Source organism: Phocoena phocoena, chromosome 2 (assembly GCF_963924675.1).
Source record: "Phocoena phocoena chromosome 2, mPhoPho1.1, whole genome shotgun sequence".
Lineage (NCBI taxonomy): Eukaryota > Metazoa > Chordata > Mammalia > Artiodactyla > Phocoenidae > Phocoena > Phocoena phocoena.
Window position 1 is genome coordinate 173,241,782 of NC_089220.1, and position 15,461 is coordinate 173,257,242.

General features: G+C 37.6%; 1 protein-coding gene across 1 annotated transcript in view; it reads left to right on the top strand.

Annotated features, from left to right (window-relative positions):
• The window catches only part of MRC1 (mannose receptor C-type 1), a 96,475-nt gene that overhangs the window by 25,713 nt on the left and 55,301 nt on the right, over nucleotides 1-15,461 (top strand). The window contains exons 5-7 of the mRNA XM_065872619.1: nucleotides 4,402-4,515; nucleotides 7,662-7,808; nucleotides 12,241-12,426. Coding sequence (XP_065728691.1) covers nucleotides 4,402-4,515; nucleotides 7,662-7,808; nucleotides 12,241-12,426 — 447 coding nt within the window. The remainder of the gene's footprint in view (nucleotides 1-4,401; nucleotides 4,516-7,661; nucleotides 7,809-12,240; nucleotides 12,427-15,461) is intronic.

The following is a 15,461-nucleotide window of genomic DNA, read 5'->3' on the forward strand; positions in this document are numbered from 1 at the left end:
CCACGGAGCGGCTGGGCCCGTGAGCCATGGCCGTTGAGCCTGCGCGTCCGGAGCCTGTGCTCCACAATGGGAGAGGCTGCAACAGTGAGAGGCCCGCGTACCGCAAGAAAAAAAAAAAGAAATGTAAATTTGGTCATCTTCTTTAGAAAATTAAAAACACTTTAGAGAAAAAATTGTGGATGACACTCATCAGCTTTAAGTGATATATTTAACACAAAGCTTGAAATTTGTTTGTAAATCACACTTTTTGCCAACCCGAATTCAACATGGAGTAATAATGATAATAATAATATTAATAATAGCGATAGCTTACATTTATTGAGCATATACTGTGTATTAGGCCCTGGTTTAAGAAGTAATTACTTAATTTAATTCTTCAAAACAAGCCTAGGAGTACCTAGAGTAGATAAGGAGAGTCTCAAGGATAATTTCCTTAAAGAGTGATCATCTTTTCTCATCATGCCAAACATAGTAATTTAATTAAGCAGTCTCAGGCAAAATCTAATTTATTTATTCCTACAGTTCTGTTCAAAAAGTTATAGCTTTGAAAATTTAGATATGCGTATTTTATTATAAGTTTTAAAACATACCAGAATATTTTGGGGAATAGCTATATCCAACATATACGAGGAACTCATACAACCCAACATCAAAAATAGACCCCCAAAGCCCGAGAAAAACCAAAACAACTTGAAGAGACATTTTCTCAAAGAAAACATACACGTGAAAAGATGCTCAACATCATTAATCATCAGGGAAATGCAAATCACAGCCACTGTGAGATACCACTTCACACCAGTTAGATTGGCTATTATCAAAAAGACAACAAAAGGCAAGTGTTGGCAAAGATGTGGAGAAAAGGGAACCCTCATGTGCTGTCAGTGGGGATGTGAACTGGTGCAGGCACTGTGGGGAACCGTATGGACGGGCCTCAAAAAACTAAAAATAGAACTACCATGGCGTCCAGCGATTTTACTTCTGATTATTTACCTGGAAAAAAACCAAAAACACGAATTCAAAAAGACATATGCATTCCAGTGTTCACTGCAGCGTTATTTACAATAGCCAAGATATGGATACAACGTTAAGTGTCCATTGATAGACAAATGGATAAGGAAGATGTGGTATGTATACATACATACAGTGGAATATTATCCAACCATAAAAAATGAAATTTTGCCATTTGTGACAACATGGGTGAGTCTAGAAGGTATTATGCTAAGTGAAGTAAGTCAGAGACAGATGAATACCTCTTGATCTCACTTATGTATGGAATCTAGAAAACAAAACAAAATGAAAACAGATGCATAGATACAGAGAACAAATGGGTGGCTGCCATAAGGGAGGGCAGGTGGGGAGTAGGTGAAATAGTTAGAGGATTAAGAGGTACAACCTTCCAGTTATATAACAACGTCATGGGGATGTAATACACAGCATAAGGAATATGGTCAATTATATTGTAATAACTTTGTATGGGCACAGATGGTTACTAGACTTATTGCGGTGACCATTTCATAATGTATGCAATGTCAGATCGCTATGTTGTATACCTGAAACTAATGTAATATTGTATGTCAACTATATGTCAATAAGAAAAATAATTTATGAAAAAATCAATGTTCAGTGGTATTTAATAAAATAATTATTAACATAAAATATAGTATCAACATGACACTGATCCTAGAATGACATTTCTAAGGTACAGACTAGTAGACAGGCATCTCCTCCTGACACCTTATAAGTTATCTATTTACATGAATGAGGTGAGATGGCCGTTTTTGTTGGTTTCTTTAATTTACCCTAAAGAGACATAAGTAATAGTTTAGTACTCAAAAGAGTTTTAATAACTATGTAAAATAATTAACGAACTAAAGGGAAACCATCAATGAGATGAATAACTATAAAATTGATTTACTATGAATGAATTTCTATCACTTCATTATCAGTATTTTCTTTGTAATGAATGCAGTCATAGTCGATGGTGCTCATTGCAGAGATTTAAGACTAGAGAAATATTAAGATTTTCCCTTTTGATAATGTCATTTCCTTGACATAGCTTGTAATAAGTATTTTATTTTTTGGTTAAATTCCAACTTTGGAGAACCAAATGCTGAGTCTTCACAGGTAAACCAGAGTGAGTTCTGCCATGAACTATTGTTTGGGGAGGGATGACATTTATCAGAAATATCTTTTTAGTTCATGGTTCTTTATTTAAAGGTGCTCTAACATCTAAACTTATCTGGAAAATGTATTATATCAGTAATAGTAACTCACAGGCAAATTTAATTTAAGCAAGGGTTGAATTCACTGGAAACACCAAAGTGAACCCTGGGTGCAAGTCCTAATTTACTCATCCTCTGTTTCACTCTCCACAAGTTTCTTAACCTCTCTGTCCTCAGTTTCTTCATCTGTAAAATGAAGGCCCTGGACGAGATACCTCTCAAAGTGTATAAAGTACCTAAGGGCAAGAGCTGTACTAACTCAGACTTTTTTTTTTCTACAACACTTGATAAAGATAAGTGAATCTGAATTAATTTTCACTGACTTTTTACATGCTAGTAGTTACTTTCATCCCATTTTTATTACTTTAAAGAAATTATGCAATAGGGTTTACTTTTCAGTAAATAACTCCAGTATTGGATTCAGTTCAGTTCATTAAGCATCAACCTACCTAATCAATATCAACCTAGTCAGTATCCTCAAGCGGCTTCTCCCTTTGTCAGTGCCTTTCTGCCAGATGCTGAATAAGCTGACAGCATTCCGGTCACGTTTCTCCAAGAATGTGATCTGTGCTTTTATGGGATTGGGGAGCAAAAAATGTGAGGTATGATTCTGGGGCATCAAGTCACTGTAATCCCCTTTCATTTGATTTTGTGACATGAATGTGTGTATATATCAGCTAATGAAAAATTGGGGAAAATGTCGGTGAATTTGGATAGCTTAGTTGGTTGCATCAGAACTAAAGGGTCTGGGATTTTATGTCATAAGAACCCAGGTTTAGGGACTTCCCTGGCGGTCCAGTGGTTAAGAGTCCGTGCTTCCAATGCAGGGGCGTGGATGTGGTCCCTGGTCAGGGAATTAAATCCCAAAAAGAACCTAGGTTTAAATTTCAACTCTGCACATGACATCTAAACTCTTTGGGTGTCAAATTCCTAATCTGTACAATGGAGATGGCAGTACCTAATAAGAGTTTGTGAGGATTGAAAACAAGCGAAAACAGTGCCCCGAATACAGTAAGTGGTTCTTCTCACCATTGAAAAATTTGACTGGGGAATATATCCTCTAGAGAACAGTAAATATAAAGTGGTCCATTTATGATTACCCTTTATGTTTATAGACACTTCAGGTTGGTATTTTATTTAAGACAAAGGATAGTTTTCCTTTCCATTAATTCTTTTAAATCAACTAAAAAGAATATAGAGAGAACAGCAAATCCATGGTTTTTTAAAAGTTACAGGTAGGGCTTCCCTGGTGGTGCAGTGGTGGAGAGTCCGCCTGCCGATGCAGGGGACGCGGGTTCGTGCCCCGGTCCGGGAAGATCCCACATTGCCGCGGAGCGGCTGGGCCCGTGAGCCATGGCCGCTGAGCCTGCGTGTCCGGAGCCTGTGCTCCGCAACGGGAGAGGCCGCAACAGTGAGAGGCCCGCAAACCGCAAAAAAAAAAAAAAAAAAAAAAAAAAGTTACAGGTAATAACACATTAGAGTTGTTTAACCTGGGCGGACTGAGGTCCATGTTGCTTCTGTTTTGTTTTTTTATTGTATCTCAGGCCTAGCACAGACTTTGAAACATTGTAATTATGATGTATTAGCTGCCTAAGTGTTATTCATAGTAGCACAAGCACTTAGTTTTTAATCATCGTCTTAATGAGGAAAAAAATGGATGTTTTAAAATGTCATCGAGTAAAATTCTGAGCGTAAGTTCTAAAATATGAGGTCGGGTAGTAACTTAGGAGAGTGAAATAGATTGAAGTGTGTGGTAAACTTTTTCACGATAGACAACGGTGACTTCGGTACAAAAGAAATCTTAGTTTTACTCTAAAATGAAGTAAACATGTTTTTGTTTGACGATAGTCAAAGAGAGTCTTCTCCAAATTAGAAGCACATTCACATGATCCTATAGAAGTCATCAAGATGCTGGGGGCTGAAGCCTGGTCACACCTGGGTTAGACCCTCAGCGAGACCGTTGCTGGCTTATCTGTGTTCTCACCTCTGTTTCTTTACATGCCCGTGGAGGTAATGGTTGTACTTGCTTCCCGCTGATGAGAGGATCAAAGGAGACATGCTTGGCATGATCTTCGTTACTTCTCTCTAGTACATTTTGGTTCAAGTACCTAATTCTGAGTTTGATTTCACCATCTTTTCCGAATGTCAGTTTTGTTTTTGTTTTGCTTTTGTCATAAAGGGTTAACCAGTTCCTTGACTTCCGGACTCTGGATTGGACTGAACAGTCTGAGTTTCAACAGTGGATGGCAGTGGAGTGGGGGCAGTCCGTTCCGATACTTGAACTGGTTACCAGGTAGGGTTAAGCTCATCTGATTAACTTGGTGGCGTTAAGCTGGTTGCATTCAATTGCATTTAATTTAGCTAGGTACCATGGAGACCTTCATCAGCTCACATGTAGATCTCAAAGAGAGGAACTGGGAGATTTCATCAAGTACAGTTTATTTCTCACCTTGCTCTGAAACCTGCCAACTAGATTTGAATACTCTAACACCATAAGGTTATTCCAGCTTTCTGGGATAAGGACTTGTCTTGTCTGGAAGGATAATCACACAGGTCAATAGAGGACTCTGTTAAAGTATATATTCGCAGAGCATCCTTGATTTGCTAGGTATTATATTCAAAAATTTGATTTTATATTTATGATATATATATAATATATAATGCTACATAGTATATTCAAAGATTTTGTACATATTTATTTAAATCTTCACACACGCTATGAATTTAAGAAATTTCAGTTGTTTCAGGCTGGAGAATTTCTCATTATCTTGAGCCATGAGATATTTGCAGTATTTCTGTCATCGTTATAATGATCTGAAGGTCTACGTTGAAGCCATTTTCTCCTATTTTTAATCGACTAGAGTTGGATTAAAAATAGTACCAGCCACAGATTGTAATATTCCATACTAGCATAATCATTCATGAGCAGTTTTGTTGACAGTTTGTAGTTTAGTTGTAGAAAAACACAGGGGATGATCAAGCCTTCAACGGCTTTCCCATTTTTTGGAGGACAGAAAATACTCTGAGCTAATTATTTCTATATTGTTGTAACGTAGAGGTAACAGAACATAAAAGGAGACTAGATGATAAAGATGTTTCACATATACAGAAATTATTCGGAGAAAACAAAAAGACCGATGATGACAAAACGTCTTCATCTCATTCACCAGCACCAACCATTGTTAGTGGCTGCCTAAGGCGCTCTACTGAGTGTGATTCTCCACTCCCAACCCAGACCCCATCCTGTACTAATCTTGATCTATTAGGAAAGTGTGCAAGTAAGGATTAGTGATGTCTCCCGTAGGTGTGGGAAAGGACGGGTCACATTTTCATTTACCAGTTCTGCTATGGAAAATACTGGTGTGGTTTTTCTTCATATGGTCAGACTTCTTTTTTTAAAGCCATCGAACGCTTTTTGCATTTGGCTTAGAAAATTAAACTCTCCACATTTTCCATGTTACCGACTTATGGTATTGAAAACTTTGAAATAGGTAGATAATATTCGGAATATGCTAAAACATGAGAGGGAATTTTTAGAGCACATACGTCAGTTTAAACTGATTAGATTTTACTATGAAATTTGACTTTCAATGGACTCCTTCAATGCATGATGTTTACAGGGCTGTCAGCTCTGCTTTCCTCTGGAATATGGTAAGTAAACACTGCTGCAAGGGAATATAAGAGGTGCTATTTATGAGTGAGAATTGGATATGTCTGCTTACTGACTCAGTCACACTAAATTGGAGAATGCCAGTTGGCTTAGTCAGATCATTAGACAATAATAATCACTTGTTGGGGGATTAGAGTTTATTCTTTGCTGCTTAATTATTGTAGGCAGATCATTTTATTTATTACGCAGTTTTAAGTGATGATTATTGTAATATTTAACCACTTGCGTTCTGAGAGTTCAGTGAGAAAATTGAGGGGTCTAGATTCTGTGAAAGTGAGGAATAAAATTGGAATATTAATGAGAAAGGAAAAGAAATGTCCTTCCTGATTAAACCAATTCCTGAGAAGTAGGCGCAAAATTAAACCACCTTCTGAAATAATATGAGAGTTTCTTCAAATGAAAATTAGAAACCTTGTGGAACATTAGAAGTTGTTATTGTATAAGTTGTTCAATCAGCCTTCAACTGAGTACTTAACAAGTAAAGCACCTATTAAAATACATCTACATTTGAAGTGAGGATAGTTTACACAAAAGGTATAGAAGTGTGAATTCAAATATATAACTATAGTAACCATTTAAAGACAAAGAGTTGATTTATTAAAGTAGGTCTTGTGTTCTATTGATAAATAACTGTATTACTATGATTTACCAGCTCATATATTAAATAATAACCGTTAGCTGTAAAATACATTATTGTTTCCGAAAGTTTCTTTCTAGTACTGGTACCTTATGTTAGTTCAGTTATACTGGAATTTTGGTCATACTATCAACACATTTAAAAAACATCTTTATCCTTATCACTAACAATTTTTTCTTTGTGTTCAAGCAACTAACAAAAATTTTTGACAAAGCCTTTATGGAGCAGGTGATGTGATTCCCATCTTTCGGGAAGGGAAAGTGTGGTCCAGGTCCAGGTTTCAACATGTCAGAGGTCACAAAGAAGAATCATTGACAAAATGTGACTCATTACCCTGTCTTCTCTTGTGAGATGGAGCAAGATTTTAGAGCACTGGTTTCCAAATCATTTATTAAAGTGGTGGAAAAGCATGAGAAATGTGGGCATCTATGCATGTATCAGTTGCATTAAGAATGTTGACCTGACCTGGTTCTTTAATCCATTTCCAGTAAGCAGTGAGATGAGAGGTTAGCTGCTAAAAGTATTCTTCAATAGGCTGAGTTGAAAATCTTGAGAGAGAGTCTGAGCTCTGGGAGTACTTTATCAGCGTTTACTATGGCACATTGCTGCTTCTAGCATCTCTTTCCTTCTCTTTCTCCTCGCATTGCCTTCTTTCCTGCCTCTTCTTTCTAACTGGAGAAGGTTTTCCCATGTCCAGAAATTCTCTGGCTGGTCCACAGTTAGCCTGACTTAGGCTTCTGGGGAGGTATCGACAATGTTGAATATGGCTGATTTGGAACATGGTGTATTCTTTTGTTATTTACCCCCCTATCATACGTAAAATAACCCAGTGTGAAGATTGTTCAGGGTTTAAGGTTTAGCTTTATTGTTTGATATTGTGGGGAAAATTTTATTTCAAAGAAGTAGACTTATATAATCAACATTTCAGGTATTGGAATGATCCAACAATGAGAAAACAAATAGACACCCAACATGTCTTTTGCTCTGCAGGCACTAAATATTTATTTGTGAATGTGTAACAGAAAGGGTGGGGATCCATTAAATGCCAAGGATAAACGCACGAGGCTCTGGGGGGTCTATTTACTTGTAATTCCTATAATAGTCCCACTTTTATTTTTTCTTTTCCCCAAAGGAAGTCCATCAGCGGAACCAGGAAAAAGCTGTGTGTCACTAAATCCCGGGAAAAGTGCTAAATGGGAAAATCTGCAATGTGTTCAGAAGCTAGGCTATATTTGTAAAAAGGGCAACACAACTTTGAATTCTTTCGTTATCCCCTCAGGTAAGTGATCTATCTGATCTGAAGTGTATAAAATATTATAATTTAAAGATCAGATTACAGTCTAGTCCTAACTGTAGGCACTGACAGGTTTTGTTGATCGTTTATGGTATCAACTTAATGATATTCCTACAGAATGTCTTTTTGGCGGTTGCTAACCTTTCCTGAGTGTGCTGGAGTGTTTGGGCATGAGCAAAGCCTTTGACACAGCATTAATAAAAATTTTATCTTCACAGCTGCCCTGTGAGGTAGGTATTATTATTCACACATTTTAGATGAGGAAAAAGATATTCAGAGGATATAAAAAAACTCGCACATGTGACAAAACTGGAATCCAAGCTAGGAAATCAGTATCTGAAAGGAATGTTTTTATTATGTCCTCACTATTTAATGGCGTATCTGGGCGCCAGTGTTACTTAGTTTAACATATACACTGAAGTCTTCACCAAAATGGAATAAAACATCCCAGAAGTAGTCACTGAATTTTATATATAGGCTAGACCAGCGGGAAAAAATGCAATTATGCGCTCTATTATAATTTTATAGAAGAATTAAGCTACTAAGCCCAGAATGCATTTTTTTCTTCAAATTGACAAAAAGCAAACTAACTATTGATACATTTTTTTCACCATCACCTGTTTTTGGAGAGACACTTAATACTTCATGGTCATTTATGTGTGTGTATATATATATGTTCTTCTTGGGAAATCTGACAGCGTGGCATTCTTCACTTCTTTTGCTCCTTGACTTTTAAAAGCAATTTCATTTATTTTAAAATATGATTGACATGGCTAGAAAGTCTATGGTACAACATGATAAATAATAATAATTTCTTCCAGTTCTTACTTCAGATTTGCAGTTCCTCTCTGAATAACCGTGTCTGGGTGTATAGCCTTACCTAGTTATTCTATGAATATATGAACAAATATGTTTGTAATTCTTTTTGTCTGTTTTATACAAATGACAGCATATGATACATTTTGCTCTACTTTTTTCACTTAATAGCAATTTGGGGCATCATTCCATACAGTACATAGGTAGCTTCTGTGTTCATTTTTATGGCTGTACGTTAGCCATTGCAGGGAGAGACCATATTTTTTTTTTAACCAGTCCCCTGTTAATGGAACTTTAGTTTACTTCCAAGTTTTTATTATTACAAACAATCCCACAGTGAGTAACTTTATACATCTGTCATTTGATGTGTGTGATTATTCCTAGAAGTGGAATTGCCAGGTCAAAGAGTGGGTGTGTTTGCCATTTTAATGGATACAAATATGGCGGAGTTCTCCAATGGATATAGATGAGGGTCCCATTATTGGGTTTGATTATACTTTACAGGGTCACCCTTATGGCTGTGGGCACGCCTCAGGGAGACCTCAGTCATTTTTGTATTTCATCTCCTCTATTCCTCCCATACGACAAGTGGTACTGATATAATCCTTCCCTCTTGGAAGAGCTCATATAATTCTCCTTCAGAAGGTTTGGAATTACCACTTAGGGGGTGAGGAGAATGGTGGTTTTATCCTGTCTGAGGTGAGGAGGTAGAATTCTGTAACTTGGCCTTGTTCCTTAACCCCCCGGTTTTAGTTTCCTATCTATGAAGTGGAAATACTAACACTTGTTCTTCCTGTGAATGTTTGTTCATATCGTCAAGCACTCAGTCCATTATTCTTATTTCTCTGCTATGCCTGTTACTGGAACCAAACTTGGGTCTGCTGGTCTGCGTTCAGTAAAGCCAGATCTACTGACACCGGGTTGTGGTGAAGGAAATTGAAGGGTTTATTGCAGGTGCCAAGCAAGGAGCCCAGGGCAGCTAGTACTCAAAACACTGAACTCCCCTGTGGGTTTCAGGAAAACATTTGTAAAGTCCAGGCGAGGGAGGTGGGTTGCAGGGTATGTGATCAGCTTGTGCAAAATTCTGTGATTGGTTGATGGTGAGGGAACATGGCAGTGTCCCAGGGGTTGATGTTATCGATCCTTAGGTGCCAACACCCTCCTGATCATCAAGTAGTTAATTTCTTCCATTTGGTGGTGGTTTTAGCATCTGTAAAACAACTCAGGAAATGTCCATCAGATACTATTATCTGGGTACTTCAGAGAGGAGCTACAGCAGAGGATATGGGGGAGGGGATCTGTCCCAGGAAGGCCCCCTAGGGTCCTGCTCGGTTACATGCCTTACTTGCTTCACTTGCTAACTTTCACTTCCCATTGGTTTTTGAATTTCTCTATACTTCCTGGATTAATCATTCTACCTTATCTATAAACTCAAATAAACCAGAGCTTGGAAAAGCATATCAGAGTTAGGATTATGAAGCGTACATTATTGGTGACTTTCTTGGGCAAGGGTTCCACCTCGTCCCCTGTTTGTCTTTGCAATGCCACCCTGTTCGTCCATGATCCCTAGGTTGCTAGAGCTGCACTGTCCAGTTCAGTAGCCACTAACCACGTGACCCCTGAGCACATGAAATGCGGCTGGTTCCAACAGAGATTTGCTGTGAGTGTAAAATACACGCTGGACTCACAAGACATAGCATGAAAAACAAAAGTGAACGATCTCATTATTTTTTAATTGATTACATCTTGATATGATAATATTTTGGATATATTGGGTTAAATATGATGTATTATTATAATGAAGGTTACCTGTCTCTCTTGAGACTTGTATTTAACATGGCAACTGGCAAATGTATAATTCCATACGTGGCTCCCATTTGTGGATTATGTTATATTTCAGTCAGACAGTGTTGCTGTACAGGAATAAGCCATTTTTTGTGGCTGCCCCAGGGGACGCCTCTACATTGGTTGTTTCCATGTTTTGAAATATTTTTAAAGTGCATCTGTTTAGTTTTTGAAGCCCTCAGCATGTGCTGGCATCATTTTCAACTTCTTGAGCAGCAAAATTAAAATATCCCACAAGAGGGCTCCAGAGTGATACTAACTTTTCTTTTTTTTTGGTCACCACTGGAACTGTATAGAAGGAATAGATTTTCTAAAAATATGCACTTTTCTGTTATAATAATACAGTGTTTGGATCTCAGGACTGCCTATTTACTTGAATGACTGTACACAGAATCTCGAGCTTATACAAAGGTGATGCAGACATTCCCAGACTTTGAGAGACTATGGAACTGATACATGAAACGGATAACAAAGGTGCCCTGTACTAAGGCAGCACATTTGAGAACATTTAGTATCAAACTTAAATATAGAAATTGACATTCATTTGGCAATATAGTCCCTCTTTACGCAAGATATATTGCTCAATTGCTGTTTGAAATAGTATCCATAAAGTGGGCATAATAAGCTGTTGTATAGTAAATCTAGCTTCAGTTCTTTTTCTTGACCAACAATTCATGACACTTATTCTGTGCCAGGCCCTGTGCCATTTCAGGGCCTATATGAGGATGAATGAAGCAAGTCTCTTGCCTTCGAACGTTGTTACTGTCACTTTCCCTAGCTCATTACTGTCATGTTTGTAATGTAGAATCAAGGTCATGAAATTTGACCCTGACTACTAGTAGCAATAATTAGGACCTTGGTCACCGTTACTGGTTTGATTAAACATTGTTGTTGTATTTGTAATTTATAGTCGTATTATCTCAAGTGCAGAACACAGTGAGGATGGGTAGTTTAATATTAGTACTAGTATTCATATTATTTACAATATTTTACATACATGGATAGTTAGGTTCATGTGATGTGACAGACCCAACATCACACAGCTTGTGGCAGATTCAGATTTTGCCTGAAAGACTTTGGAATCGAAGTCCCTGTGATTTCTGCAGTTATGTGTCATCTTTTGGGAGCAAGTGCACGGCAGTGGGTTAGTTCAAAGGCACAGGTGGCCGGCTCACACTGCCATGGTTTCAGAAGCTCCTTGGTGCCCCCCCCCCGCCCCCACCCATTCTAGGCCTGTGTCAGCACGTCTTTCTCCTGCCTGCCTTGTGAGTTGTGCCCATCCTCTGAGGAATGGATGGCTTCCTAATGTCCGTAGAATAGAGGTAACTTGAAATCTTTTGAGGAATGAATACGTTATATGACAAAACTCTTGTGCTTCCAGTATTTATAGAACATGCTTAGGACAGGTCTGCCGATGATAAAATGCAGGCGAAATGAGACAATCTGTTGTATCTTACTGTGGCCTTGTTGTAGGTACAGTTGAAAATAAGAACAGATTTCTCATTTGGCTTTATTTTAAAATGAAAGATGACTTCCGTATCATCTTTAGTCTAAAAGCAAACACAATCTCGTCTATCTTTTGTGAATACCTGTGCCAAAAAATGGAAAAATAAATATTACCTATATTTGCCTATGACTATGAACTGTTTCCTGTAGAGAATGATAGAAAATATTGTTAAATTAAAAAAATGTTTAAACAATAAAAAAAAAACTCCTTTTAAATGTTTTCCAAACTCTTTTTTTTTTTTTTTTCTAGAAAGTGATGTGCCTACCTACTGTCCAAGTCAGTGGTGGCCGTATGCAGGTCACTGTTACAAGATTTACAGAGAAGAGAAGAAAATCCAAAGAGATGCCTTGATTGCATGTAGGAAGGAAGGTGGTGACCTAGCAAGTATACACAGCATCGAGGAATTTGACTTCATTATCTCGCAGCTGGGCTATGGTAAGAGCTTCATCTGTAATACACTTGATTCTCATCTTCCTGACTTACCACCCATCTTTGGAAAATTTAATCATACATGTTAAATCTAATAAATTCAAGTAAACAATTCAATGAACAATTTAGTAACAAATATCAGTCGTGCCTAAAATATTAAAATTATATAGTAATTTAAAGAATTTTTACCACTAAGAGAACATTTGAGTTTTTTTAATATGGAATCAACCTATGCATAGTTTTAAAAATACTGTGTTTCAAAAAAAAATACTGTGTTTCTATATATAATCTGGATTCAGAGCAGTCTACCTTAAATCTGTGAACAATATTTCACTAGTTGGAATTAGTTGTGTGTACGGATGTATTTTCTCTTTTAAGGCCCGTGTTTTGGCTCACAGAAAAGGTCTCTAAATGAACCATCTCATCCTCTGAATTTTATTTTCTTTATTAATCTAGCTAAGGCTGCTAGAATGATGAGCAGGGAAAGAAAGAATTTATTTGATTGGAGTGGTTAGATGGTGGCCTAAACCTTTTAAAGAAATTTGCGTCTCCATTTTAGGACTCTAAGAGACGAAGAGAAAATGTAGTAACTCAATATTGTAAAGTTTTAAAAGATTGGCCCTATCAAAAACATTTAAAAAGTGAGTAAAGCGAGTTGGGAATATGCTTATCCTGAAGAGAAGGAGGCTGAGGAAGGAAGTAAGGGTGACGGGCACTCAGCCGTACTTGCTGATTCAACGATTATCGTTTTCTGCTTCCACTTATGCTACAGCAGAATAGCTGGACCTTTTCGTTTCCAGAGAGCAAAACAAGAGGAAATGGATGGTGGCGATGGTGGGGACTGCTTCCTGACACTTACTGCCTGAAAATGGATAGGAGCAGGGGTAGGGGAGAAGAGAAAAACAATGAACGAATAGATGAGAAGAATAAAGTAGTCTCAGAAAAAGATGTAGAACATCCCCAGCACTGCTGCTGTCAGCGCCAGTGCTGAACGGAGTCCTTTCTCCTTTGCTCGCCTCACTGAGTTCGGCAGGGTGATGATGATATTCTGCTACAGCCCATAAATAATTTCTTGATTATTCTACATTTACCTGTCCTGGAGCATCTGGACTACACGATACTAATGTAATCAAAACCAGTGTATCTGAATAATATCGTGACAGAGATGGCATGATACTTAGAGTAGGGAATAAGGTTTGCGAGTGAATCGGTGGAAAACACATTAGTTAAGAGGCTGTAGGGCTAACGTGCAAATTTTGCTCTACTTTAGATAATATGGGTCTAGGAATAGGAGAACCTTATATATTTATTGCTAGAGTTATTTTAGGAGTTTGGATGACGAAGGTTGCTTTTAGACTCAGCTGGAGAATTAGTAAACTTTCACTATGGAAACCTTCTCTTTTTTATTATTGATAAAGATTTATTTATTTAAAACAATACAAATCATATTGATAAAGGTAAAGGAAAGTTATAAAATTAGAATGCTTGTTTCTAAGTCAGAAGCCTAGAAAACCTTTTTGTAGCTAGTTGAGTTGATATCTTTCATGTTAATCATGGAAATACAGTGGATAAGTTGGGACCTACACATATAAGTTATGACTCCATCAACAAAGACAGCTTCTCTAACAGATTGATAAGTCCGTCTAACTACTTTATGCTCACATCTTATATATTTTTGTAGGATCAAGCTTGTGCGTACAGAAGCTACAGGGGGAGAACAGTTTAGTGAGAAAAATGTTTATCAGAAACTCTTGATACTTTATTATAATCGTGGGACTTGGGAGTTTAGGTTTTCATTGGTCTTGAACCTAAAAACCTTGAGGGGTACATGAGGTCATTTTGGAGCCTGTATTTTCTGCCCAAAGAACATGATCAGCCAGATTAAGTGAAAGGAAAAGGGATCATCCTGGCAATGCCAGTCATGTTTCATGGTGCTGGAAACATCTGCTGGGACTGGCACCAGGCCAGTCAGGGACTTCTCCAAAAGCAAACTTGAGTGACAATTTCAAGAGGAAGAGACTAAACCATTTAGGGAAATTCCTACACAATGCGGCATATTTCTCATTTTCTACTACAGCATCATCTTTACAAACTTTTGGCAAGTAATTTTATTTAACTGTTTAAAGAACACATGAAACTTAAATAGATATTGAATTGTGTATTCCTTCAATTTTTAAAATATGGAAAAACGTGTATGATTTTAGTCACGAGGCCTCAGGCCTTCTATTTGGTCCCGTTTTTACTTAACAATATTTAGAATTCTTAGAATTAAAACTACTGATAAAATCAATAATGCTCTTCATAGAATTTTCAAAACAGAATGATCCTCTTTTATATCTATACCTGGTTGTTTTTATTTTAACTTTTGTTTGCTATCTGGGTTTTTCTGGTGTTTCATAGTGAAAATGGTGGCAGATTCATTCATATACATAGACTAATAAATAAGTGCTAAATGCCAGAAGACAGCCCAAGCCTTCAGTTTATATATCTTCTCACTGTATGGATCATTTTCACTCCTATTACAGTGATTAAACTTTAACAGAGACACCTAGAATGTTCTTGATAACATCATCAGTAAAATAGGAGTGGTTTTTAATTTTTATTATTTTAAAACACTCAATAAGATTTAATAGTAGTCAAATAGATTTATGTATAAAGAAGCTGCCATATTTCCAGCACCGTGAGTGTGGTTGGTATATGGTAAATTATTTATAACAAAAAAGCAGCTTCACAAGATAGAGGATCATGATAGACCCACTTCAGTTTCTGTTTAACAACTCCCAGGAGATAGAATTTGCAGTAGCACAACAAAAGAATACAGTCATATCCACAATGTGAAGAATACATTACACATTTTAAACTAAAATTGACAACGTAGGGGCTTCCCTGGTGGCGCAGTGGTTGGGAGTCCGCCTGCGATGCAGCGGACACGGGTTCGTGCCCCGGTCTGGGAAGATCCCACATGCCGCGGAGCGGCTGGGCCCATGCGCCATGGCCGCTGAGCCTGCGCGTCCGGAGTCTGTGCTCCACAACGGGAGAGG